This window comes from Erpetoichthys calabaricus, chromosome 3 (genome assembly GCF_900747795.2).
Source record: "Erpetoichthys calabaricus chromosome 3, fErpCal1.3, whole genome shotgun sequence".
NCBI classification, from domain to species: domain Eukaryota; kingdom Metazoa; phylum Chordata; class Cladistia; order Polypteriformes; family Polypteridae; genus Erpetoichthys; species Erpetoichthys calabaricus.
Window position 1 is genome coordinate 114,848,813 of NC_041396.2, and position 24,311 is coordinate 114,873,123.

Sequence of the window (24,311 nt, forward strand, 5' to 3'; positions counted from 1 at the left end):
TCGTGCTGTAAATCTCTTCCTTGTTTTTAGTTCACGTGATTACGTAGGAGGCGTGATGACGCGATACGTGACTCCGCCTCCTCCATTACAGTGTATGGACAAAAAAATGTTCCAGTTATGACCATTACGCTTTGAATTTCGAAATGAAACCAGCCTAACTTTTGTAAGTAAGCTGTAAGGAATGGGCCTGCCAAATTTCAGCCTTCCACCTACACGGGAAGTTGGAGAATTAGTGATGAGTCAGTCAGTCAGTGAGTGAGTGAGTGAGTCAGTCAGTCAGTCAGTGAGGACTTTGCCTTTTATTATTATAGATTAAATATTTGTTCGTTACTCTAATGCAAGCTCTGACATTCTCGTGGTGGCACACAAGAACATGTAACAACAATAATGAATGCCACTCAGCAAGACACCGCCACGCGTCGACACAATCACAGCTGTGAGACACTGATATACCAAGGTTATGAAACCGAGCTGTTTATACAGTGCTGCCAACGTAAGTGCACAGTGGCAAGTTTGTGAACTGTCAGACCTCTGCCACTTCATTGTGAGGCCTCCTCTTCTGGTCCTTCAGAAATCTGTTGCTCTGGATGTATGGAGAGAAAATGACCAAAGCTGTATTGCCTTAATACACTACCCCTAAACCTCATTTTTTATTTCTTGATTTTTGTATGTAAAAGGACATGTATTATGATGAGCATAATTTGGTACTGATGGAACAAAGATCACATGGTAGCAAAAGAAAGTTATATGCAGTATATGGTTCAGAATCTTAAGAAAATGAGCAACAACATGGCTACATCTTGAATAGATGTGTGCACTAAATTCTTTGACAGTGAAGTTCCTAGAGAATTAAAAATCTTTCTAAAGCGAAAAACAGGAAATGCTCCTTTAAAAAGAACTGCCCCCAGAAAAATCCCATCTTTGAAGGAAATACGTAGTTCACACATCCAATAACTAATTTTGTGTGGCAGACAATACTATTCAACAATATTAGATCAAGTGTTTTAAGATAAGTTTCTCATAGATTTTATGTTTAAAATTTAAAAAAATATGGAAATGCCTTTTACTGTAATTGAGAAAATAAAAACAGTAATAGGGTTCCCAACATTAAATACTATAAAGAAGTTTTTTTTTTTAATAAATTGAAAAAAGAACTTAATATGGTTTTGTAAAGCTTGTGAACAAATGCTGAATAATGTCCAGAATCAGCTTTGAATTCTTTTATAACTCTTTTCCAGTACTGTGATAGTTAAAAACAAAACAAAACAAAAAGTAGCACATGAAAAAGGACTTGTAATGATAGTTTATAAACACAAATAACGCTTTTCAAATGCAAATATACATTTTTTTTAATTTAATTAAATAATGTAATGAAGATACCTTCAACTTTTTTTTTTTTTTAGACATCTTAAAACATTCTAAAACAAACTGCTTAGCCTTAAAACCTTAAAAGGTACATTACATTTGAAACTGTACAATATATCTACAGTTACTTTCTTTAAATGAAAAATTTCAAAGGACATGTGCCAATTTTTCATAATTTTGAATTTTCTATTGTTCTTCACCTGAAATTATGAAGATTAAATAAGTTACAGATCACATATCACAAAAATCAAATACAGCCACTAGGAACTGGGTTACTGTTCATTTTGAAGATATTAAAATGTTATACTGTACTTTTATTAGCAAACAATGCATTTACAAAAATAAAGAAATATGCTCCAAGATAATTAAAGAACAAGATAAAGCATTCAACATTTTCTTCTTAATAATTGCATCAGACCAGTGCAAATATGCTGAATAGATTACACTAATGTAAATTCATTTTTTAATTTCATAAAGTTATTATTATACAGTGCCCACCTAACTAGGAAAATGATTTTCTGTAGTACAATATTACGAATTTTTATTTTTACTCAATAGAAAACCGTGATTTAAGGGAGTTTGCTAAACCAGTTACTGTAGAAATACTGTCCGTGAACATGATATCAAAATTATGTCATTGTTAAATATCTTTTTATAGTAATAACCATCTCCTGCAATGCATTTACAACATAATAAGGAGGTCATTAACACCCCCTGCCCCTTATGTACAAATGGAGCACTGACAGGTAAAGTAACTTAGTGAGAGTCGCAAAGTGTCTTTGAAAGGTGGGAAGTAAAGCACTAACTTTGTGGTTTAAGGTTCAACACCTTATCCAGTTAGTTACAACACCTGCCACAGCACTGTAAAATAAACAAAAATTAAATAAATATCCATTACTTTAGGTCATATAATGAAAGAATGAAATATTAAAATATAAAGAGTACCAACCCTGTAATCCTACAAATGGTATACAGTCTAATATTTACAAATAACTGCACATATGGACAGTAAGTTTGTAATTTTAAAATGTGTTTTGAAATTTACCAAATGTTAATTATGTTACTAAAATAAAGATCAGTGACACTGAACAAAAAGGAAGTAAAACACAAAAAATTACAATGCAGCAATTTAGAACTTATTTTATTGCTTTTTGTTTATATATATATATATATATACATATATACACACACACACAAACACACACACACAAATATATATACATACACACACACATTTTTTATTTATATATATAAATAAATAAATTAGTGCTGGGCAACAATTAAAATTTTCAATCACGATTAATTACAACAATCACATTGTTATGCACAAAATTCAATAATGAACTCTAAAGTAGTGTATTGCGTGTATTTGGTTTGCAAACACTTTAAACAAATAAGGTGCTTTTTAACAGCAGTATTCCCTTTACATAGTAACAGTTAAAATATTTCTTGCAAATCTCAACCTTAAACATTAATGTAATCAAATCAAATATAAAACCAAAGCTATTTGCCATTGCCATTAATGTTTTATCTAGATTGTTATAGAAAAAATTTACCCTCAGAGTCCAGAGCCACAATCACAACATTACAACAGGCACCTTCCAAGCATCAGCAAGTTAACATTTCTAAATCTGTTTTCTTTGTTACCTGAACAGATACCAGCAGAAACATTTTCTTTTATCGGGGAGCAGTACAAACAGTCTATGTTTAGTAACAACTCTCTGAGGGCTAATATTTTCTCCAAAAAACTTAGTTTTCTGAAATGCGCACAAAGCAATGGTTTTACCCATAAATCAACATAAAACGTCTGTTGCTGCCCGTTTTACCTTTCCTTCTAGCAAAAGCATATCGAAAAGCGCTGTAACAAGAGGTTCACTGATCTCCATCGATCGGTAGCAAGACTGAGGCTTTCAAAATAATAACAACAAACTGCATTAACGCGCAGTAAATTGTTGGCGTTAATTAATTAATGCGTTAACGCGATAATAACAAGTTAACTTGCCCAGCCCTAAAATTTTATTTATTATTATATATATATATATATATATATATATATATATATATATATATATATATATATATATATATATATATACATATACATACACACACACACTTTATATACACTCATACATACACATATAGCACATACATATACAAACATTATGTACATATATACACACACACACTCTCCAACCACCCTTTTTAAGCTTTCTATTAAGGAAAAAAAAAAAAAAAAAAAAAAACCTCTCTTACAACATGTCATTATATTGGTGCCAAAGTGTCAACAATTTAATTAAGAGGATTTATATGAAGGTAACTTTTAAAAAACTGATACAATGTTATTTCAATTCATAGTAACTTTTAAAATACTGTACAAAAATGTACAGATATTTAAAGTCAGTTACTGTTGGTGTTGTTGGCTGAAAATGCATGAAGATTTCCCATCTGACTTAAGCCGCTCTGTATATGTGCAACATGGATCTCTACATTGTTCTGGAAGCAACTAAAACAGTAAAAACATACAAGGTAAATTCAGATCTGAATAAATATACATTTAATTCTTAAACAAAAATTAAAGCAACATTTTAAATGAAAAACAGATGAAAATATCTATTAAACCTATTTTTTCCAATCTACAGAACAGGATAGTTTGGACATGCAACATAATATATTGTTTACAGCATTTTCATTACAGTAAGGCTGAAAATGTGGCTAGCATTAGTTGTTTACTCTGGATTATTATTATTATTATTTATTTATTTATTTTAAACACAAACACAACCTCATGCTGTAAAAGAAATACACATGAAAATTAAATTTCAAACCAGACTTACTTCAAGGCAATGTCAAATAGAATGCTTCAATAATTTTTAAAGACAAAAAATCCTGAGTTTTACTGTTATGATACTCTGATAGGAAATTATACAACAAAGTTACAATGTCTTAATTTTGGTGAACAATTAAGATATAAAAACAAGTAAACAAAGCATGCATGGAGCTAATGTATAAGGGAATCAAGTAAATTTTACTTTTCCATAATTAAAGGAATATGCTAAATTATAAAAAGTAAATACCCTATTATCTGGACTATGGAAATAATCCACTAATATTTTCACTAACTGAACCATCTCATTTGAGTTTAGAGGTCCAAGGAGTCAGAGTCTATCACTGTTGTATTGTAGAAAAGGCAGGATTTTTTTTCCTTGCTTGTTTAGTCAAAAACCCTTAGTCTTCTTACCTGTTTAGTGTTTTCTTTTAAGTAAAAGGAAAGCACACAGGCAAACTAAGTTGTTCAATTAAACACACTAAATTATAATTAAAAACAAATCTAACATACAAAGATATTTTAGACAATTGTGTGCTTCCAACTTTGTGGCAACGTCTGGGGAAGGCCACTTTCTGTACCAGCATGACTGTGCCCTTGTGCACAAAAGCAGGTCCATAAGCATATGGAGAAACTGATGTGGTCTGTACAGAGTCCTGAAATCAGCATTACTGAGCACCTTTTGGGATGAACTGGAACATCGATTGTAAACCTGATCTTCTCATCTAACTTCTGTACCTGGACCTCACAAGTACTCTTTTGGGCTGAATGGGTACATATTCCCACAGATGCACTCCAAAATCTTATGTAAAGCCTTCCCAGAAGAGTGGAGGCTGTTATAGTCATATTGATGCCCATGGTTTTGGAATGAGAAGTCTGACAAGCGCATATACAGTAGGTGTGATGGTCAGGTGTCTACAAACATTTGGTCGTATGGTGTCTTTTTTTGTGGACATTAATAAAATTACTAGATTCAGATATTGTTACAAGTTAAAAAAAGGTGTTTTGATTATGCTTAAAACAAGCCAAATGTTGGTTAGGTTCTTTGAGATGTCTTTACCTTGACTATGTTCAGCTGCTGTAGTGAGGGTTTCTGATTTTTCTTTTGGCAAGTTAAATTATTTTTTAATTGATTTTATAAGAAATGTATACAGTCAACCATTTGCGTGAAAAAGACTGGTATTTGCATCAACTGTGCAAGCAGTAACTAGGCTTTAAAGTTTCACACGGATAGTGTGAATAGTGTTAGTGACTTCAATTGCAGTTATTTCAAAATCTTTTTAGGCTTTAATGAATTTTTATAAGCACATGTTCTGTGATAATGAATAAGAAAAGTTGACTCTTCCTCTTGTAGCACTGCAAGGTTTTCCTCTTTGTCACTCAATCATAAAATGTCTGAAAGCCTAAAATGTTTATGTTTACACTGTCAAATGTTACAGTACATTAGGTTACTCTGTTACTGTATAAACAGAACACAGTTTATCAATTTGCAGACTTTTCTGTAGTAAGAAAGACTTCATTGTGAAAAGTATCCTTAAGGGAAAAATTAAAGGATTTAAAAAAAAAAAAAAAAAAAAAAAAAAAAACTAAAAGTGGACTGTCTTAAGTAACGTTATGTCCTTTAACCCCCATGGGAAAAAACCCTGACTTGCAACTAAAACCTTTTCTTGTAATTACTGCTAAGTGCATAGCAGTGAACAACATTGCGAGTTGCAAATGTTGACAGTGCATGCTAGCACAGATCCAAATAAAAATGCAAAAGAAAACGGTCATTACTGGTGTAAAAAAAAATAATACTACTCATTACAGGTAAAAGTGCCAAAGTGAATTCTCGGACTGGGGGGTGGGGTGGGGGAAACCAGCTCAACCTGATCCCCATCCTATGACAAGGGAACTATTTCAGTTCAGCAGTGATTCTGCAACCAAGGGATAACGTTTATCCTGTCATACCATTGTGTCCAGGATTTCAAATGTGAAAACTTGCATGGTTTCAAAAACATTTGAGAAAAAAAGCCAAACATTAGGCTGCCTGCTATTAAAGTACAAGAGGGAACCACAAGCATACTCGAAGACCATTTTTATTTCAAGGAGCTATGAAGTACTGTATGTGTAAGCTTTATTTATATATTTAAAAATAATACAAATAAAAGGAAAAATAGAAGCAACACCGTCATTAAAATTGCATTTGAAGATACCTGTTTAACAGGCTAATTTAGTACAGGATGCACTTGCTGCCACCAGCATTTGAAAGCAAAAGCACTAACCCATAGACCTTGTATTTTATTGGGGAACACAATTTCACGAATCACTACAAAGCATGAAAAAAAAAAAGGCTGCTGCTTTAACAGCATATTCTTTACCGAACTAACTAAAAACATGAATGAAAAACTCAACTGACTTTTGTAGATTCCTGCTTTTAAGAGTAACGTATCCATTTGTCTTAATACAAAGCATTAAAGGAAAAATACCATTAAATTATAAAGTAATGCAGACACACTTAACACCAAATATTAGGCAGAGAAGCAAAACAAAAATTTACCATAAGCTCTTTGAAGTCCAGCAAATCAACCTATTTTAAACAATTACAACTTGTTTTTGCTTAACTGGATCTACCCTCATTAAACATGGATTTATTTTCAGATTCTTACCTTATATTTGAACCATCTATTGAATTTTTGATGTCATTCAATGTATCTGTTAATGATTTAAATTCAAACGAGTTCAAATCACCCCCTTCTGCAAGACACTGTAAAGATCACACATAAAATAAGGGAAAAATATAAAAAGTTATTTTAATCAAGAAAACTAAAAAAGTCAGTGTCTCCATTGAGGACTGCCAAACTAGCAAAAAAACCCCATCTATAGTAGCTTATTAACAGAAAATAGTTTAACTGAAAAACCCTGACACAGAACATGTGTGCATAATATTGGAAATGTTTGTGGTTATCTCGTGTAGTACTGAAAGCTAACAGAATGATTCCTGCAAAAGTGCTTAAGCGGGTGCAAATGTCTCGTATGTCTAGTGACTGCATTTGATGTTAATTTCATTCACATGTTTAAAAACATACAGTATAAAATGTACAAGTAACTCAGCAAGTATATAACTCCTTAACATTGTACTAAATATGTACCTGTTAATGAATGCAAATAATTGTATGTTCATGGAAACTGTGCATAACTAAAGCATATGTGATATGTTAACATAAGATCACATTATACACAATAAATAAAAATGCATGAAACAACTTTGCATTGCACTTGTTAATGAATGCAAATTACACATTCATGAAAACTGGGTATAAATAAAACAATGTAAATGTATTATATAAATATAAAGATCACATTATTCACAACGAATGAAAGTTTTTCAAATAATTTTGCATTAATACAGTACAAAATAATGTATTACATGTACTACCTTATAAATACCAAGTACTGCAACAATACCACAAAAATAAGAGCACATCTCATAAGGCATTAAACCAGGGGATCTCAAACTTGATCCTGAGGACCCACTGTGGCTGCATGTTTTTGTTCCAACCAGCTTCTGTTTTTAATTGGACTCCTGGGCTAATTAAGTGAACTCTGATTCCCCAGATTCTGTGTTTTGGGAACAATATGGAAATTAGAAAACTAAGTTTGGCAAATAAATAAATAAATTAAAACGTACTAAGCAGTTATATGAGAAAAATGTATTTTTTTTCTTTAACATTATTTTCATCTTGATTTTTATTCTACTTTTCCCAGGTGTTCTAATTTTTTAATCCATTATTTACTAATTAGTGCATCTGACGCTAAAGTAGTTGCAGCTGTTCATGATTCAGTGTTGTTTGCCTGGGTGTCTGCTCTGCTTGTTTTTAATTGTCATTATTATGATACAACGGAGGGAGTAAATTGCACAAAGAAAGGGCAAACATAATGAAATCAACAAAAGAGTTTTGCATTTAAATCAATAGCAAAAATAGAAATATTTCTAAATCCCTTATAAATGTAAAATTATGCTGCTGCACTTTTCTGAATGTAGAATAAGAGAAAAAAAAATGGCAGCTTATTAAATGAGATCAGTGTTATCAGTTATTATCACTGATCATGAATCTGGATGAAATAAAAACTTGAAGCTACAGTGGGCACCCCAGGGCCGAGTCTGAGAATCCCTGCATCACAGAGTTAAAAGATGTACCAATGTGTGTATTGTGTACTCTAATTTTGGTGTGACTTTTGACATTCTTGAATTCTATTTCCATAATTAATAAGGGTTTTTCTTATTTGGTAAAAGAACACATTTTTATGGGAATTTGTGCCCATAGGGATACAAGTTCAACTTTTTCTTTACTCAAATAAAAAGGATAGTAACAACTTGCAATATACTGTACCCTAGAACTGAATCCCAAACATAAACAATATGTTCAGTAATCTTGGTGTGTAGTTAATGTGTACATTTAAATTAACCAGATTTTAATTTATGGAAGACTTTAGGTATCTTGACCTTCAGATATCTTTATATTGATAAAGTGTTTGCACTTCCTGATCAACTCTATTGTAAATACAGAATTATCTCAACACATGTATTTCTATTTACAAGTCAGAAACATATTGAGAATTAGAGAAGTTAGGCAGATTCTCTCTTACTACTTTGAAGTAGAAGTGAGGTGAAGAGTGCAGTGTAGTGTAGGCTTTGTTAAGTCGTGTATTTTGGGAATGTCCAAAAATCTTTTTAAGCAATGATATTTAGATATACAAGTATATCAGATCATGTAAAATATATACTCATCTGAAATCCTCTTATAACAATTTTTGGAATAATACTGGAAGGGATTAAACTGTCTAGCCATAAACTCATCTATACTAATAAAAGGCAAAGCCCTCACTGACTCACTCATCACTAATTCTCCAACTTCCTGTGCAGGTAGAAGGCTGAAATTTGGCAGGCTCATTCCTTACAGCTTACTTACAAAAGATAAGCAGGTTTCATTTCGAAATTCTATGCGTAACGGTCATAACGGTCGACAATGTCCGTTATGTTAAACTTTCTTATTTATGGCCTCATCTTCATGAAATTTAGTAGGCGGCTTCCCTGCGCTAACCAAAACCGATGTACGTACTTATTTCAGTGGTATGACGCTGCTGTCGGCTGCCATATTGAACTTTCCAACAGTCTTTGTTACTTATGGGCCCATCTTCAAGAAATTTGGTACGCGGGTTCCCAAAGCTAACTGAATCCTACTTACGTACAGATATACGTCCATAGCCTGTAGCTCGGTCGCCGTGTGAGGCGGCGTTGGGTCCCACATCCCCATACCTCCCACGTAGTTGGCTACCTGCCTATATAAGGCCGTCCGTCGCTCCGGTCTCTTCATTCCCTTCCTTGCTTCACCACGGTATTTACGTCTCCCTGCTGATAACTCCAGCCTTTTTATTTAATCCACTGCTTATCCGCCGTTTTATTGTTCATTACGATTATAGTTATTGTGTAGGTATTTTAGACTTAGTTTACATTGTTCAGGTACCCATTTCCTTTATCGTTCCAACCGTACCCCCATTAACATGTCTATCGAGGTGATCACCATCGATCAAAGAACGGTCACTTACCAAGTGGTTTCCATGCCTGGAGATGGCACCTGCCTTTTCCATTCTCTGTGTTACATATTGCACGGCCATATCAGGCTCACTCTTGATATCCGGAAGAACATTGTGTCTTATGTATTGAATGACTGGGACAGGTTCAAGGTGTGGACTGATGACGGTACAGGAGATAATTATACCACACAGGAGCACTATAAGAGTGAAATGCTTATGCCCTTAACCTATGGTTCTGCATGTGTGTTGATGGCTGCCGCTGAATTGTTCGGTTGTCGCTTTCAAGTGTACCGAAATGGCCAAATATTTTACACCTCTGGACAACTGCCAGCGCCTCTTACAAAGCCTTCTTCAAAATGTTTACCCCAATCTACTAAATCTCCACAAAAACGACGTGTCATGGTTGAGGGAGAGAGCTATTCTGACACCAAGAAATGACATGACTACGACTATAAACTACATTTTACTTCAAGAACTATCTTCACAACCGAAAACATATCAGTCTGTGGATTCAGTTGTAGAAGTGGAAGACGCGGTGCACTATCTGGTAGAGTTTCTCCACACTCTGAATCCTCCAGGCACTCCTGAGCATAATCTAATTTTGAAGGTTGGGGCACCAATAATGTTACTGAGAAACTCACAGCCACCAAAACTTGTGTAACGGCATGAGACTTCAGGTCACGTGTCTGCTAAAGAACCTAATTGAGGCAACTATTTTTACTGGCAGTGGCTCAGGGGAGAGAGTTTTTATTCCTCGCATCCCCGTTATACCCTCTGATCTCCCATTTCAATTCAAACGCCTCCAATTTCCAGTAAGGCTCTGCTTCGCAATAACAATTAATAAGTCTCAGGGACAGACCCTACAAAAGGTTGGCATTGATTTGAGGCAAGATTGCTTTTCACATGGCCAACTGTAGGTTGCATGCTCAAGAGTAAGCTCAGCGCACAGCTTGGTCATATTACAACCGGAGGGCCGAACTGACAACGTGGTATACAAACAGATCCTTAAATAATTATTGGTATATTTTCCCTCAGTTTAAAAAGGTTTACTTTTCTTCTTAATAAAAATTTTAAGACAGTACTTCGCTGCTACGAAGCACGGGTATTTTGCTAGTTAATATAATAAAATGGCCTTTTTGGGTGCACTCTCTAAACCCCTTGAGGTAATAACAACGGATAGGATGAAAGCAAAACTGAATGCCATTATGAACAATGCCACACATCCTCTCTCTGACACACTAATACTGAGTAGCCAATGAATTATTCAGCAGAAGTATGTCAAGCAATGCTACTGGTCTCATTTATACCAATGGCAATACAACAGCATAATGCCTCACTGTGACTGTTTTCTTTCTTTTTAGAGTTCTTCCTTTTTAGTCATTATCTTTATATACAATACGCTACCGTGACTGTACGTTTGTCTGTCCAGGATTTTAAATCACCTGTAGCTCGCAAACCATTTGACTTACTCATCTGAAATTTGGTACACATATACTACGTGACGTCTATTATCTGCTTTCAGGGTGATAATTGACCAAGATTATAAAGCTTTTTAATTTTTATTTTATTGTAGAATCAACTCTCGGCAGCGGCCAGCAGGGCGGCGCATGTGTACGGGCGCCGTTCTCATCCCTACCACCTTCGCCGTCACTTCCCCACCTTTTCATATCTTAAATTATTCTTGAGGCAGATTGAAGACTTAAGGGCCAGCTTAAGTAAAAAATTAAAGAAAACACACTAAGTAATTGCAACACAAATATTGACTTAATCAGTTTTAATGCAAAAAGATGACGACGAAAGAAGAGACGAAGCGGGCTGGAAAAAAGAAGAGCTGTCCTCTGAGCAACTGAATGCTAAACGTACAGAGAAAGAGTATGAAAACTATGAATGCTCAAGTCAAGTGTATTCACTGTACGTTATTGTGCAGTGCGTCATTACTGGTGGTGTATAATTGAGAGGGATTTGTTGTTTGTCATAATTATTGCGTTTCTGTGTCAACAAAAAACAACCACACTGCCCCTTACTTGTTCATTCTATCTATCTAATTAGCTTGCCGTATTGGGCAAGGGTGGGGATTTAGCAATGTTTACAGTAATCAGTCTTAACTTTTTGATTTACTGGTTTGTCCGCACTTTTGAGTGGGCTGATTTTTCATCTTTTATTTATATTAATGTGTGTGTGGTTGATGTATTATAATCCTACTAGGGGGCTCTGCCCCCTGCTCGCTTCGCTCGCCAACCCCTGGTGTTGGGAATGACAAAGAGCGTGATGTATGAATGAGATATAGAATAGTGTGAAGGTGTAGATGATGCAAATAGAAAGCAAACAATAAAGTGTGTGGCTCAGTGTAAAGGTTTATTGTAAAATTTCTTTGTACACGCCGTTTAAGTGTAAAAGGTAATTCCAGGTCAGAACTTGTAATGTCAATGAAGATGGTTATTGTTGTGATCAGAGTCAAGTTTGTCAGAGCTTAGAAAGAGTTGTGTCTCTCCAGGAAGTAATGGAATGACTTGGGCATTTATGTTTTCCACATTAATATTTTTTGGACAGAATATAGTGCGTTGTGTTAAAAGGGGCATTTGGTCTAATGAGATTGCTGTTCCAAATCTGTCTGTAACTAAGTCGTCGCAGATAAAGGCTTGAGGAATTGTAATAATATGTGGGTGACGTCCATCTGTATTGGTGAGTGTACCATCTCCCAGTTGTAATAAGCAATTGTTATGATCTGGTTCTGGACATCGTATCTTTTTTACTAACTGTATCTTTTGAAAGCAATGCCAATTGTCTGCGTATTTTAAGGTGCACTGTACAATAGCTGAGCGCATGGCATGTGGAAGAATAGCTAAGCACTGTCTAAAATCTCCTCCTAATAAAAGTACCTTTCCTCCATAGCGAATATTATTATTCATAAACGTTTGTAGAAGTTTATGAATGGTGTTGAGTAAGTGACTGGATGCCATTGTACATTCATCAATAATTAACATTTTTGCAAGACAGATGTCACGTGCAGTGCCACCGTTAATGTTCATAGTGGATACCGATTTGTAGGATCTAATGCAGTTGATAAAGATTTCACTTTCAGGTACATCGTTAGTTAGAAGCTTCTGTAGATATTCAGGATATGAATGTAAAGGAGGCAGTCTAATTTGACCCTTTTGACAACAACGTGTAAATGTATTACTTGTACAGTAATCCCTCCTCCATTGCGGGGTTGCGTTCCAGAGCCACCCGCGAAATAAGAAAATCCGTGAAGTAGAAACCATATGTTTATATGGTTATTTTTATATTGTCATGCTTGGGTCACAGATTTGCGCAGAAACACAGGAGGTTGTAGAGAGACAGGAACGTTATTCAAACACTGCAAACAAACATTTGTCTCTTTTTCAAAAGTTTAAACTGTGCTCCATGACAAGACAGAGATGACAGTTCCGTCTCACAATTAAAAGAATGCAAACATATCTTCCTCTTCAAAGGAGTGCTTGTCAGGAGCAGATCATGTCACAGACATAAAAGCAAACAGATCAATAGGGCTGTTTTTCTTTTAAGTATGTGAAGCACCGCGGCACAAAGCTGTTGAAGGCGGCAGCTCACACCCCCTCCGTCAGGAGCAGACAAAGTAAGCTGTTGAATGCGGCAGCTCACACCCCCTCCGTCAGGAGCAGACAAAGTGAGACAGAGTTTGTTTTTCAATCAAAAATCAATACGTGCCCTTCGAGCTTTTAAGTATGCGAAGCTCCGTGCAGCATGTCGTTTCAGGAAGCAGCTGCACAAAAGATCACAATGTGAAGATAATCTTTCAGCATTTTTAGACGAGCGTCCGTATCGTCTAGGTGTGCAAACAGCCCCCCTGCTCAATCCCCCTACGTCAGGATCAGAGAAAGTCAGCGCAAAAGAAAGAGAAAAGTAAGCCGGGTAGCTTCTCAGCCATCTGCCAATAGCGTCCCTTGTATGAAATCAACTGGGCAAACCAACTGAGGAAGCATGTACCAGAAATTAAAAGACCCATTGTCCGCAGAAACCCGTGAAGCAGCGAAAAATCCGCGATATATATTTAAATATGCTTACATATAAAATCCGCGATGGAGTGAAGCCGCGAAAGGCGAAGCGCGATATAGCGAGGGATCACTGTATTGCCAGTTGTTTCTTCAGGGAAGTGAACTGAATGACAATGATTGCAAATGACATTCATTAATCCGAATGAATTTTCCTGGTGTATGTTTTGCTTGTGCCGTTTGAGAGGCGCGTTGTTGCATGTGTAGTATTTGGGACGTGTTGTTTTGGAGCTGTAATCGATTTGCCTGTGCTGTGTGAGAAGCCCGTTGTAGCCTTCCTTGCCGTTAACGTATGTCTGAGACGGGAGGTGTTTCGTTTTGAATTCGTGCCTGTTGCGATGCAGCACTTTGATTGATAGATTGCATCATGTGGATCTAGGATGTAGATTTGTGCATATTTGCGTTGTTGATTTGTTTCAGGGTGCACTGTTCCAATGCGATGCAGTATTTGTGCACATATGCGAAAGCAGTATGGGCCATTGCCTTTTGGTGGCCTGATATTTACTCCGGTAGATGCAAAAGCAAATGAACTATTGTAGGATCTAATGCAGTTCATAAAGTTTTTACTTTTAGGTACATCGTTAGTTAGAAGCTTTAGTTGAGCTTTGCGTTTTTGGAGCCGAGACATTTTTTCTTCTAGAAATATGGATAAGTAATAAGGAGTATTGCACTCACTGTTAATATGGAGCCTTTTCTGTGGTTGAACGGTTAATAGTGCCTTATTGTAATGAGATCCACCTATGCTGCATAGTGTAAATTGTGTTTGGTCCCGTTATCCGAGCGGTATCGTTTTGTACCTGTGATCGTGAATTCATGACTTGTTTGTTCTTGAGCATGAGAAATATGGATAAGTACTAAGGAGGATCGCACTCACTGTTAATATGGAGCCTTTTCTGCGGTTGAACGGTTAATAGTGCCTCATTGTAATGAGATCTACCTATGCTACATATTGTGAACGTGTTGAGATGACGTATGTTTAATTCGGACGGTTCATTTAGAAATGGGGCTGTGTGTGTCATTTGTTATTTATGTTACTGTGGTCGTGGGTCTGAATCGTCGTTTTTGTGTACGTTTCGTGTGCTATGTCCGTAGTCTGTCCCGTTTCGTGTCCAATGGTCTTTGTGTGGTGCTTGCGGCTTCTTTTTTTTGTGTGCTTGTGGCTTGTTGAATCCTCCTCTTTGTGTGCGTCCCGTTTCGTGTGCAATGGGATTAAATCCTCCTCTTTGTGTGTGTCCCGTCCGTTGCTTGTGTGTGTGTGTGTGTGTTGGGGGGGTTTGCGTGCTTTCTTTTTTTGTGTGCCAGGGGCTTGTTGAATCGTCCTCTTTGTGTGTGTCCTGTCCGTTGCTTGTGTGTGTGTGTGTGTGTGGGGGGGGGGGGGGTGTTTTGCTCGTGCGGCGCTGTGTGCGTCGCCTGCGTTTGACTCCTTTTTTCTGTGCTCACTTCTTTTTTCTGTGGTCTTGTCCGCCTCTCGCGGCGCTTCATTTCTTGGTGCGCCTGCGCAGTACGTCTTTTTGCGGCTACGGCCCATGGCCGGATGTCCCTGCGTCCATCTCGGTTAGTAATATGGATTACATTGCATATTTCTGGGAACAAATACATTTTCATTTAAAGACGTGTACATCTATTTTCACGTTTCGAGACGATATGTGACCTTGTTTGCAGTTTTGCCATTCTGGTCATAAAGGACATAACAGGTTTGAATATATTAAGCCTACAGAAATTGACTAAGGACCACTAGGTTGAATGGTCTGCTCTTGTCACCATTAGAGAATATCTGGAAAAACCATAATATTGCATAAAATGCTATTAAATTACACTTTTTTAACACTGAAAACGCTGTAGCTTGTTCATACAGAATCGCCACAATAGAATGAAAATTTGTAATCCTTTTCAGTGCCAAAGTTTTTCATACAAAACCACAAAATAGCTGATGAGATACTTTTGATAATCTGTCCAAATAAAGCAATCTTCGACTTTTCTGAATAACAGTTTCCTTGCATACATGGATTCTGACATGGATTTTTGGTAAAAGCTGTAATTTTACCTTCACTGGATAATGTGTGTACTATTTTTTTCTTCTAAAATAAGCTTAAAAGCTGACATTAGAGATTATTTTTTTTCATGCTGTACCAATTATTAATAGATACATTATTTGGGAGGTGCAATAATCTTAGGCCATTAAGTATGTAAATATTATATATTTGTATATTCAACATTCTGTGCTTGTGTTTTAACTACTGTAAATGAGTATACCACTCTGAGCGTATAAGGAAAAGTGTGGTATATTAAAGATAAGACTAATGGAGATTGAGGGGAAACTAGTTTACTCTAAATTGTACTGATAAACACGTTTTTCTATGCAGAGTTAAATGGCAATGAAACGTTCAAAATTTCAATACTTCTTTCCTTGCTAAATTAACGTTAGAAAAGGTCAAGTTAAATAAAACACCTTATTAACTAATAAACTTAACACCTAATCTCATCCAAAGTAACTAATTGTATAAAAATACTGTTTAAAACAAGTATTGATTTCAAGAGAGTTTGCACTGGTGTACCTTTATTTGAAGCAAGACAGCGGTTAGTCCAGAAATAAGGTCTGTAAGGCTTTCACTTCTAACACAATGTTGTCCACTTGGCAAAATATTAGTTTGTCTGACTATTTCTTGAGCTTCCTCCTCACATCTTCTTCTCATATCTGAAGGTTGGTCAGCAGGTTGCATGCCTTGTTCTGGAGCAAGCTTTAAAAAGAAGAACAAGGAAAAAAATCCACAATATTCAGCCCAGTCACTGCTTTTGTGAAGTTTACATGTTCTCTGTGTGTAAACTTAGGTTTTCTCTTCCCAAAGCTGTGCATGCTAGGTTCATTGCTGACACACTCTAAATTAGCTCAATGCAAGTATTGATTTGTATGTGCATGGGTGGGCGGCACGGTGGCGCAGTGGCAACGCTGCTGCCTCGCAGTTCGAAGACCTGGGTTCGCATTCCCGGGTCCTACCTGCGTGGAGTTTGCATGCTCTCCCCATGTCTGCATGGGTTTCCTCTGGGTGCTCCGGTTTCCTGCCACAGTCCAAAGACATGCAGGTTAGGTGGATTGGTGATCCTAAATTGTCCCTAGTGTGTGCCCTGCCCAGGGTTTGTTTCCTGCCTTGCGCCCTGTGTTAGCTGGCCCGTGACCCTGTAGTTAGGATAATGGATGTGCATGGGTCCTTTGATGGGCTGGTGCCCTGTCCTGGGTTGGTTTCTGCCTTACTTCTAATGCTACATTGACAAGGTTTGATATTATGTGATCCTAACACTGAATTAAACAGATTCTATAACTAAGTTTATTCAAGTGACTGTTAAGATACAGCTATATTAACTTAAAAGAAAAAGTAGATGATATACAATACTTAAACTATTACTATACAAATGTGAGATGGATTCATATTTTTACAGCCTTCACAGACTGTGAATGGCAAAATGCATATAGCAACAAATCAAAATAGAAAAGTAAGGAAAAAATATTTTAAGGGCATGCTTGGAATTAAAACTGATTAAATGATAATTGACATTTGGGAGCTGTAATTTAAATTCTAAACTCCAATAGTATAATAGAAAAACTATAATGAAACATTCTACATCCAGAACCAAAAAGCCCATAAAAAATATAAATAGAATGCACAAAAATGCAAATGCTCAAAACAGAAACTGGGTATAGACAATGCATTTTGAAAAACAAAACTATTACACAAATGCAATAGAAATGCTGCATAAGTTTTCTGATTGCACTATGAGACCATGGTGCTGAAGCCAAAAATGAAAGCATCAAAAAGTTATAAACCAGATATTCATAATCATGCTTCAGCTGTGCTTCCCAACTTCATCTTTCTTGCTTTGTGCAAAAGCCAGCCAAGTGCTCTGCATTAGTCATCTCTCTCACGGTTTCATACCTGCAGTAACAAAATATGATATGGTAGCAAGAAATCGTAGAATAACAGCCTGTTTCAAGCGCTGCTCTGCCTTGCTGACTTAGTATCCTGTCTTTAATCAGCCTTATTTTTTTCCAGGCTAACACTGAGATTTCCAATATACTGAAGTACACTAATGACGAACTTCTCTATGTGAAATACTTTGTCCAAAGCTAATGGTCACATTTGGACACTCTTAAACTTTACTTCATGTGGTATCTAAAGTATATTTACAGACAATAGTGATGCTACAGGGCTAAGTCTGGGAAGCTCTTCAGTACTGTTTATTCTATATTACACCATTCTGCTCAGGGTTTATATCACAAGGGTATTAATGGGCAAAGTTATGCTATGCTCAAAGACATTCCAGATATAGATCTGTGCATAATGAACTGTTGCTAATACTTCCTTGCTTAACACAGCCACTTAGACCATAGACTGGTATTTTTTATAGACTCAATCCCATCTTCTGCGATTTAACTGTCAAATTATCTACAGAATTTAAAAAAAAAAAAAAAAAAAAAAAAAATCCTTTCTTCTAGCCTTGCTCCTTTCATGTTTGAATTTTTGTCCTCTACCTAGGGAAAAAACTGTTCCAAAAATCTGTGATAAAATGTATTACTTCCAGTTTCCTTTTAGAAATTATTTTATTAACGTGGACTGAATGTCTATCATAGGGTATAATCCAAGGCTCTGACTTTGGAGTCAGAAGCAATTACTGGGTTACTGGAATTAGAGCCAGTAAAACCGTACCAGCTCTGACTAAATATAATGTGTTAAAATTTCCACTTTCACATATTATAATTCAATTAAAATATTTTTTTTTGTTTTTAGGCTATTTTTCAAATTTACATCAAAGACTGCTTTTTAGGTATTTTTAGCAAATTTCAGATTATTACATATTTATGGCATTGTAAAAATCCAGGTCAAAAAGAGTTTTAACAAAACTGGCAGTTTTTTTTAACACTTTACAGTCACAACAAACAATATTATAAATGTCAAAGTATTTTATAAGATAATGGTGAAAATGTATGTGATGCAAAAACAAATAGTTTTATGGGCTCAAAAAACAAAACACCTACAAGAGTATCAAATTTAAAAAGGCACTTTTAGCATTTTCATCCAAAAGGTTTAGAAGCTCTACTTGAGAGAAATGGAAAAACAAGTAATCTAATAAGAGCTTAAAAAAAAAAAAAGGATCAGAAATCTATTGGAGTACAATAGAGTACAATAGAAATCTATTGGAGTACAAGCAAAATTGTTTACTACTGACAAAATTACCATAATAAAGATCACAAAAAAGTTAAATCACAATCAAAATGGTGTGTGTAAAAAAAGTGTTTCACTAATCTTTTTTTCCATAACCACCTTTTTCAGGCTTAAATGGAGACAGAGCTAAAAACCAGAGTTTCACTTGAAAGAAAATATTTGAAGAGGCCAAATATAAAAAAAAGAATAACTTCGAAAACAGTTTCAAGGGATGTTGTGTCATTATGGATGCATGAATGTGTCACAAAGTTCACTGTTATTGCAATAGTGTGCAATTTATTGAAGAACACAATAAAACCATAAATCGAGACATTGGGAGTAAAGGACACCCAGGCACATCACACCTATCTATCGATCGATCGATAGATAGATAGAGACACACACAGACAGACAGACAGACACTATTAATCCCAAGGGGAAATTCACTTCAGAAATCAGTGGAAAAAGTTCTTGTTTAATTTCAAAATCTTCTGAAACAGGTTATATGTATTGTATCAGATAATACTTCACACATGTTAACCACAATTGAGAAAATTAATAAAGCTAATAAAGTACACAAATTCTGGAAGATGACGTTGACATTCCCGCAAGTGATCCATAAACAGGACAGACCTGTCAAAATTTAGATGATATTGTTCATGAAGGGTCTAAGTGATTTCCAATTGAACATATGTGTTATGCATTGCATATACTGCAACTAGAAACAAGAGGTGGTTTGAAAATATCATCACACAGCTACTCTCATAGGCAAGTCACTGCGGCCAAGACAACTAAAATATTGCAGATGCTGTTCTGCAGAGCCATGCTGGAAAAGGAGCCATTTTGGATCAAGGACCAAGCTGAGAACACACTTATTTATGATTAAGATTTTATTTGAGCTAAAAATCTTTCTTAAAGAACTGGATAATAAAAGTATTGCCATTCATTTAGTGAAACATAAGTGCAAGTGACACAATTAGAAAGTCTGCTTTCCCACCCTTTTATAGTAACCAAGAAGCTGCCATCTGATGATTTAACACCTGGTAAATACTTGTTGAGTGGAAAAACTTGATACATCACCTGAACAAAAGTGAAGGATTAATTTCTGATAGCAAAGGAGGGTCCCTTGCTGGTTAATGGAATCCTGTTAGCTGCTATTTACATTGATCCTATGAACCAAATGTTGAACAAAGACCACCTTGCTAAAGGAAAAGAGCCATTAAATGAAGTAGTGCTTCACATGAAAAGGTTACAGGTACTACCTGAAACTTCTGAATCAAAGGGAGAAGACGCCAGAAGCACTGGTAACTCAATTATTATCTTTAAATGACAAATTAGATTTTTAAACATACCGGGGCAAAATGAAACACTCTAAAGCAAAGTGATGTCATTTAAGTGTGGAAAAACAACCAGCAGATGTCCAAATATGAAAGTTTAAGCCTTTTTTAAAATGGATAAAAAAAAAATTAAAAAAAAAAGGTGGAAAAGTATGAGCATTAATCGAAACGGACTATAGAAGAAGTCATCTCTGCCTATCCAGAGGATATTAGTATTGTAGCTAGAACTGTAACAGCAATGCCACACACCCAAAAATGTGTTGAAAGACAGTTTTTCTGCACTGGAATGAACCAAATGAGAATAAGGGGTTTGGTAGAAGCAGTTCCTTCCCTAAGAACAATTTGTTAGTAAATTTTGGATTTGGATTTTTGCTTTAACCTCTCTTCTATAGATACACGGTTTCTTTAATAAATTTTGTATAGTTAAACTTTTTAATCTTCTTAAAAAAACATTCTTATTCAATTTATTAAAATCTACCTTGCTCCATTCATTTAATTTTATATGCAAACAATGCTTTAATCTTGAAAGAGAAGGGCCATTTGCTTAATTGAGTTAATTTCTTTTAAAATGATCATTTGTTTTACCTTTCTACCTGTATGTAGGATGTTCCTTAGATTTTTGAATAATGAAACATTTCCTAATTTTCTTTTATAAAATGTTTAGAATATCTTTTATATTCTTTTACTTATATGCTTTTGATAAAAAATATAGCCTTTAAGTTTGCAAGTTTTGTCTCATGTTTAATGTTACTCATGGTTTGTAACTTCTTTAATAAATAATGTAAAAGGGCCACAATTGCATAGCTAAAGCCTTTAAACCAAAACTTTAACAGGTTAGGTTATGATTCATACAAGCAGTGAAAAATGCCTTGTATTTTGTTTGCTTTGTGCCTTCAATTAACCTAGTAAATACGTTAACCCAATTACAAATGAAGGAGTCAGAGACAAAGGTTTTGTGTACCTGCTCTACCACCCTGGTATAATCACAGACATATAACCCACACAAAAGTTTTAGTGTTTTAGCATGATCCTAATAATAGGATTGCCTCATGAAGAAGATGGTAACTGTACTTTGCACATGCCAATCTGCTCACTTTTTAAAGCTACTTGGATGTCAGGGATATTTAACCTTTTGTGATTTATCTTACTGCTGCCAACACCCTACATCAGTGGTTCCCAAACTTTTTTGATTCTTGGCACCCTTGCTTAATCCAGGTTTTCCCAAGGCGCACCAGGTGTCAAATTCTAATTTGCGAAATAGCCAATAATTTTTAATTAAAGGGTTTAATAAGAAAATAAAACATGTACACAAAAAAATGTAAATGAACAAATTCAACTAATTATAATTAGTGGGATTGTGGTGTAGCGGGTCTGCGGCTATGAAAGATTGGCAGCTTTTAACACTAGACTTATCAAAGCCTATGAAAAAAACTCATAAATCCGGCCACCTTAAATCCTTTCGCACCTCTCCGTCAGCGTCTTTTGTCTTGTAAATGTGCTGATCAAGACAAGTAGCAAGTAGCCTACTATTCCATCCCCCCAGCGCCGCAGAATAGACACAAAGTTCTCCCAGTTCACTCCCAGATAATCAAGGCAGGAAGTGCTGGAGTTTTAGAATGGAAATAGATCATTATTTGGAACACATGCATCTCATGTATGTTCCGTTTCTACAATAATCTGTGTAAACACATTGTTAAAACAAACGTTTTTCATATCTCTCTCTCTCTCTCTCTCCTATATATATATATATATATATATATATATATATATATATATATATATATAAAATCCCTATGTGCGTCCAGGTGTCCGTGTGTGGGTGTCTTCTGATGAAGTGCGCATGCGCGGAGCACGGTGCGATGCGCGATATTACTGTCAGAGAAAGTTAGAGGCGTTTTACGGAAATACAAACCAGTATTAGTGCGAGAGGAAATTAAAGGTACACAATACAGTGACGCATATTACAGCCACATACAAGCCAGTATTACTGTCAGAGGAGATTAAAGGCATATTACCGACGCACACGCCTGTATTACCGCCAGAGAAAATTTAAGGTATATTACGGACGTACAAGACGGTATCCTTCAATAAGGGCGCGCACAGGCATCCTTCAATAAGGGCGCGCACAAAAAGGCGAGCCTCAAAAGGTCGACCTCAATTGGGTGCAGCGAATAAAGGCGCGCTCAATTGAGGTCGCCTTTTTGAAGCTCGCCTTTTTGTGCGCGCCCTTATTAAATAGAGCCGTACAAGACAGTATTACTGTCACATAAAATTAAAGGCACACAATACACGGCGGCAGCCCACGAAGAACGGTCAGCTCAGCAAGTAAACATCAACAAAAGAAAGGCTGAAAGAAAGAAAAATACGACCAACAAAAAGAATGGGGTCGAAGTCCCTTGCCATTTAATATAGACTGTTCCTACTAATGTTTATGCACTACTGTTCTAGCGCCCGTTATTGTAACCGGCTAAATGACTAGTTTTAGTAATAAATGACAAAATGTAGACATAAACTATGTAATGTTTGAAGCCTGAAGTTCAAAGATCAAATAAACACGTTCACAAAAGGTTTAAGGATAATGCAACAGCTTCCCTGGCGTAGAGGTAAGAATTGCTGACTTGTAATCAAGAGTCCCCTGGTTCGATCCTCACTGCCTCGTATATTTACCGTTTTGAGTAGTGATCTGCTCTTATTGTTAACATTATACAATAAAAACATACATTTGATTTGCATCTGTAACAGCTGCTGTAAATTTATAGTATTTGTAAAAGTGTTTTTTTTTTCTCACTTTTATTCTCTCAGTCACGATCATGATATTGTACATACTACTCCCCAGGGATATTTGTGTCTTTTTTTTTTTTTTTTTTTTTTACGGTGCTGTGCTGACATCATGCACCAGAAGGCATGAGCTTATTCAGTGCGAGCAGAAACACGCAGGTTGCTGGTGCAATAACATGCTTGACCTGGAGGTGATCAACGCACACATACTATGCAAGGCATGTACGGGGTCCACAGAGAAAAGAAGAGTGTTCTTTGCTAACCTTGCAGATGAGCTTCGTAGTCGCTTCTTAGAAGAAAAGGTGATAGAAAAAGAAAAGGAGGATGCAACATCGACAAGCTTCTGTTCCAATACAACCGCTTTCTTCCCCCAGGAAAGCAAGCTTCTGTTTTAAGACAGCCACTTGCTTCCCTCAGGAAAGCAAACTCAGTCAGTGTCAGTAATAGGAATCACAGCATAGAGGAAAGTGTGTACATTGCAACAGGTTCTCATGTCGTAAATGTAGGAAGGATGGCCCTTGGGTGTGTGCAATCATCAAATTAAAATGTTAACAGTTCCCATATAGCACTGAACTGACCTCTCTGTACTATTCTTTCCTCTGCATGTCCTGGAGTACAAAAGAAACCGCACCATGCAACAAAATATTGAGATTGGGGAAGATCAAAAAAAAAACAAAAACAAAATACATGCGGACACGGATTACCACCATAAGATGTTATGCGAAAGAGTATGAATAATGTTGCATCCGTGCCACAATATTTTCCGAAATGTACTATACAGGTCATAAAATGAATAATTCCAAATATATATACCCAAGTCTCTGTTTTTGGTCAGTGAGGCTTTGACATCATGGACCAAAAGGCGCATACTAATTCAGCGTAAGCAGGAACACTCAATAAAACTGAATAAAAAAAAAAATCAAGTGACAATGAGATACGAAGGCAGCAGATTCACTGGCGTTTGTGTGTCAGCTTTTATCCATCCAGATTAGAGAATTTTCAGTTCACCACTCCACTCACATCTACAGTTATTCCCAGTTTCAAATAAAAACTAACAGTGTCAGATCCCTGGGGCGGTAATGTGTACCGTGATCGTGACAGAGAGAATAAAAGTTTGGAAAAAAAAAAAAAAACTGCCAACTTTTACAAGTACTATAAATTTACAGCGGCTGTTACAGAC

General features: G+C 36.0%; 1 protein-coding gene across 3 annotated transcripts in view; it reads right to left on the reverse strand.

The window, feature by feature from the left end:
• Positions 1 to 1,357: 1,357 nt before the first annotated feature.
• Positions 1,358 to 24,311, reverse strand: part of lin9 (lin-9 DREAM MuvB core complex component) — a 322,562-nt gene continuing 299,608 nt past the window's right edge. Inside the window, exons 13-17 of one of the 3 annotated variants that reach the window (XM_028797293.2) lie at positions 16,377 to 16,559; positions 6,841 to 6,938; positions 3,774 to 3,871; positions 2,172 to 2,226; positions 1,362 to 1,565 (exon numbers count right to left, since the gene is read on the reverse strand). In XM_028797293.2, coding sequence (XP_028653126.2) covers positions 2,207 to 2,226; positions 3,774 to 3,871; positions 6,841 to 6,938; positions 16,377 to 16,559 — 399 coding nt within the window. In that variant the 3' untranslated portion in view covers positions 1,362 to 1,565; positions 2,172 to 2,206. Of the gene's footprint in view, positions 2,227 to 3,577; positions 3,872 to 6,840; positions 6,939 to 16,376; positions 16,560 to 24,311 lie in introns of those variants that run through there. The other 2 variants (XM_051924272.1, XM_051924273.1) reach the window with 2 other exon arrangements.